Genomic DNA, 4,718 nt, shown 5'->3' with positions numbered 1-4,718 from the left:
TAACTTTAATTTAACTTAGTACGTAACTATTAGTATTTTTACTTCTTACTTACTATATTACTACACTAGAGATAATAATACTACTTATAAGTAGTGTGTGTGTGTGTGTGTGTGTGTGTGTGTGTGTGTGTGTGTGTGTGTGTGTGTGTGGAGGGGGGGGAGGGAGAAGTGGAAGAAGAATTTAAAATGGATTTTATGATTTGAAATAGATTTTATTCTCGGTCTATATATCTTTTTTTATATAAATATGAAAAACGATGTATAATTTTGGATCAAACTCTAATTAATTTGAGCAACCTATAGGTATTTGTCGTCATTTCATGTGAATATTAAAAACGTTATTTTGACATAAAATGACAAATAATATCAACTTGCTATCTGGGAAATAATTTATTCAATTGACATTTGTATCAACTGTTTTGCTATCATAATAGAATTATTTATTTTTTTTATTATAGATGGAAAAGAAAATTTATTATGAATTAGAGACAAAAATTACGTAATCATATAAAATTTTGCTTTGGAAAATTCTACTAGTTAAATTTATCACCAATCAAACATTGATTTTTTTTTTATGAATATTGTTCTGAATTTATTTATTTTTTTATCGTTTTTAAAAATAAAATTAGAAACATACAATATATTACATTCGATAAAAATTTTGTTTTAGTTAAGTAATTCTGTCGGTTGATTTAATCGCGAATTAACTTATTAAATATGGATTGTATTTTATTAATGTGCATAAAATTATTTAATCAATTATTATTATTAATTAATTACTTATTAATTAATCAATTTAATAAATTAATTATTTCAAGTGAATTGCTTAAACATTTTTTTATACATATAATCAAATAATTATCATTTTTAACTTTATTGTTCTTTTCATATCAAATAATAAAAATGAATAATTTGTCGTGGGAAGAACAATAAAATTAAAATTAACAATTATTTGCTTCTATGTATAAAGAAATTGTTAATTCTGTCAGTTAAAATATAATCAATTTATTAAATAACATATTATTTTATTAAAGTAAGTAAAATAATTTATTTTTTGGTATTTAGAACGCGAAAGGAAAAATATAATTAGGAATGACAATTATTTTAATTAAAAAAATTTCCTTTTAGACAATTCTGGCTGAATAAAAATCGCTGCTATTCGATCAGATGGGGTTCATTCGATTTGAATATCAAAACCACTTTTAGAGGCGCATATGCCATCTAAGCGAACATTCAGAGATACAATTACTCATATTTCGGTCTAAAATGGTACGCCTGCTGCCATCTAACCGTGAATTGGTAGAGTCACCAGTTTTTTTGAAACTCGTGACTATTGATTGAATTATCTGCTAAGTCAAAAAAACTGATTGAAGGTTGAGTGGAAGATATACTTATCATAATCACATTATTCTTATCATAATGTAATCAGACTTTTCAAAGTACACAATTTCATTTTCTTTTACATTGAAGAATCAAAGAACTTCTTAACGTGTGAAAAAAGGAATTAATTTCCTCATATTCAACATGTCACAACAATCAAATATTTTACGTAGTGAAGATGAATTGTTGCCGGAACTTAATATCTCGATGGGACAATTGTTATTAATGCAATTGACGACGCATGGTACTCGTGTAGCACATGTAAGTTCGTGATTGACTTAATTGTTGTTATTAATTTTATTAATACATAATTAATGTACATAATTATATTGATTAATTATAATAGATTAATATACGATGTAGAAAATAATTCCTAATAGTCTAGATGTTATATAATTTTTTAAATATAATTTTTATATAATTTAAATAATTTTGTTATTTAATTTTTATATACATATACAACTTTCTACTACAATGACAATAAACTTTTTTTGCCAGATAAATCCCTATACTGGCAAGGAGCAGACGTTTCAACATATCTTAGACACTAGCCGGAGATTGGCAGTCTATCTGCAGAGAGAAGGACTAAAGGCGAACGACACCATAGCTGTGTGCAGTGAAAACAATCTGGAATTTTGTATTCCAGTATGTGCTGCGTTTTATCTGGGTGCTATTGCCTGTCCTTTAAATCCTCTGTACAGTGAGAGAGAATTGAAACATGCACTGTCTATTTCAAAACCAAAGTATATTTTTATTTCGACAGTATCACTTAATGGTATAAGAAAAATATTCAGAGAGTTGCATTGGTTGCCAAAAATCCTAATGCTTACTGATGGTCGCAACAATGTTTCATGGGCGAGCATGTATAAAGTGATATCGAACGTCTCTAGTGACGATGCAAATGCACTTCAAGCGGCTCCCGTTAATTTAGATGATCATGTAACAGCGATTTTATGTTCAAGTGGAACCACAGGCCTACCGAAAGGCGTCATGTTGACGGATAAAAATATTACTACAGTCATACGCATATATATGAACACTAACACAATTCCTGAAAATAGAATTTCTCTGTCACTACTCCCATTCTTTCATGCATATTCATTCGTCTTGATGGTACTTAGCATATTAAATGGAAATTGCAGTATTGTATTCTCACGCTTTGAGGAAGAGCTATTCTTAAAATGCATTGAGAAATATAGAATTGAATATATGCCTATGGTGCCGTCGCTTATGGTATTTCTAGCTAAACATCCACTTGTGAATAAATATGATTTGTCCTGTGTTAAAACGATATGGTAAGTATATTACAAATTACAAGATGTTTAAATCTTCAAGGAAAATGCTACAATTCATAAAATCAAAAATAAAAAAAAAGATGTTAGGCTGAGCATATATTTGTTAATGATAAAAATAAGATATGAGATAAGATTAGTAAAGATTAGTAAAAAAAGGCGAATATTCATGAAATTAATATATACAGTTTATACATTGTTATATAAATTTACATGTAGGAGTTCAATGGAACTGTAATAAGCTGTGAAAACTTACACATAAAATGTATTTGTATTAGATTTATTTCGAAAATTACGAATTATGCAATTACTGAAGTTGCTATTTAATTAGGAGTGGTGCAGCTCCATTATCGAAGGAAATTCAGCAGGCTGTCGCTAAACGATTAAATATGAATATTACTGATGTTAAACAAGGCTACGGATTAACGGAAACTACTTTAGCTGTGTTGCAATCACCAGATGGAAAAGGAAAATTAGGCAGTGTTGGCGTAGTAGTTCCAGGCATATTAGGTAAGATTCTCGCGATTAGGAAAATACAGTGTCTGTTTTATTTAAAGCGTAATTATACGCTTTAAATATCTACTCTTATTATCATACAATATAGATTTACAAATGTATTTTTTCTGAGTCATTATTTTAAAGTCGAACATTTTTTATTCTTTAATTGTAAATATTTACTTGTAAATATTTAATTGTAAATATTTACAGTATAGTATTGTGGAACAGTATTAGATAATATATTTGATAGTTCATTTTAATATTGATCCTCTCCACAGTATGCATTTCTTTCCACAATATTTATAATGTATTTTAAGAGTGTATTTTTATATTAATATAAGAAATATAATTAATAGAATATATATCGACAAAGTTTGACAATATAATACTGATTTTTTTTTCAGCAAAGATAATACCAATTGGAGAATACGAGACGGATAAAACTTTAGGACCAAATTGCAAAGGAGAATTATGTTTCAAAGGAGATTTGATAATGAAAGGTTATTATAATGACGAAAAATCCACTAGAGCGACAATTGACAAGGATGGTTGGTTGCATACGGGAGATGTAGGATATTATGACGAAGATGGATACTTTTATATTGTCGATCGAATAAAGGAACTCATCAAATATAAAGGCTATCAGGTTCCACCAGCTGAACTCGAAGCGATTTTGTTAACTTTTCCTGGTATACAAGATGCAGCCGTAATTGGCATATCGAATGACAAAACTGGGGAGTTACCAATGGCCTTCATTGTAAAAGAAGAAAATTCTAATATTTGCGAAAAAGATATAATCCAGTATATTAATGGTAAGAATTTTCTGTGTCATATGTAATGAACTAACAACAATATATGAAGTATTTCTATTGCATTCCTGTCTTAATTCTGATTAGAAATTTCATCATTTGCAAATTTTTTAGGAGAAATAAAAACAAAAATATTTTAGCATCATTGGAAGAAATAAGCATTGGACTAATTTTCTAGCTTTTCTTTTGCAATATTAAATGCAATATTAATTAATTAAGTCCAAAAATCTACTTTGTAGTCTTAAAAATTCTTAATATTTTCCGCTCAATATAGTATTATTATATAGTTTTATGTGTTCATAAATATATATATATATATATATTGCATGTACAAATATATTTTTTGTTTCAGAACGTGTATCAAATCCTAAGCGACTTAGAGGTGGTATAAGATTTGTAGATAGCATTCCAAAGACTCCATCTGGTAAAATATTACGTCGAGTACTACGAGATAAATTAAAATCAAAATTATAAGCTTGTTAAATCAGTTTTTCATGGCTCACATCATTATAATCTTGTGTAATTTTTTTGTGCAACGAACAAATGAATTATGGTACTTATTATTTCCGTAATTAAATAAACAAGGTATAAGTATATATAGGTATGTATATATATATATATATATATATATATATATATATATATGTATTATTTTATTATATTATTTATTAGTTCTAGACAAAAGAAACAAAAGAAATAATTAATTTTATTATACTATTAATTTATTATAATAATATAT

The 4,718-nt window shown here is 27.2% G+C and overlaps 1 protein-coding gene across 1 annotated transcript; it reads left to right on the top strand.

The window, feature by feature from the left end:
• The first annotated feature begins 1,524 nt into the window (after nt 1–1,524).
• On the top strand, nt 1,525–4,453 carry LOC105621234 (4-coumarate--CoA ligase 1-like). The gene is made up of 5 exons (XM_012202703.1): nt 1,525–1,641; nt 1,879–2,675; nt 3,004–3,182; nt 3,575–3,982; nt 4,332–4,453. Exons 1-5 carry the CDS (start codon nt 1,525–1,527, stop codon nt 4,451–4,453), a joined length of 1,623 nt encoding a protein of 540 aa, XP_012058093.1.
• Nucleotides 4,454–4,718: the final 265 nt, after the last annotated feature.

Source organism: Atta cephalotes (assembly GCF_000143395.1).
Source record: "Atta cephalotes unplaced genomic scaffold scaffold00032, whole genome shotgun sequence".
NCBI classification, from domain to species: Eukaryota; Metazoa; Arthropoda; class Insecta; order Hymenoptera; family Formicidae; genus Atta; species Atta cephalotes.
This window is presented reverse-complemented; position numbering and strand designations above follow the sequence as displayed.

Excerpts from the sequence above, each read along its gene's own strand:
- LOC105621234 (XM_012202703.1), top strand. The coding sequence starts at position 1,525 with ATGTCACAACAATCAAATATTTTACGTAGTGAAGATGAATTGTTGCCG. Across the intron at positions 1,642-1,878 it reads ATGGTACTCGTGTAGCACAT|ATAAATCCCTATACTGGCAA; the intron begins GTAAGTTCGTGA and ends TTTTTTTGCCAG. Across the intron at positions 3,983-4,331 it reads TATAATCCAGTATATTAATG|AACGTGTATCAAATCCTAAG; the intron begins GTAAGAATTTTC and ends TTTTTGTTTCAG.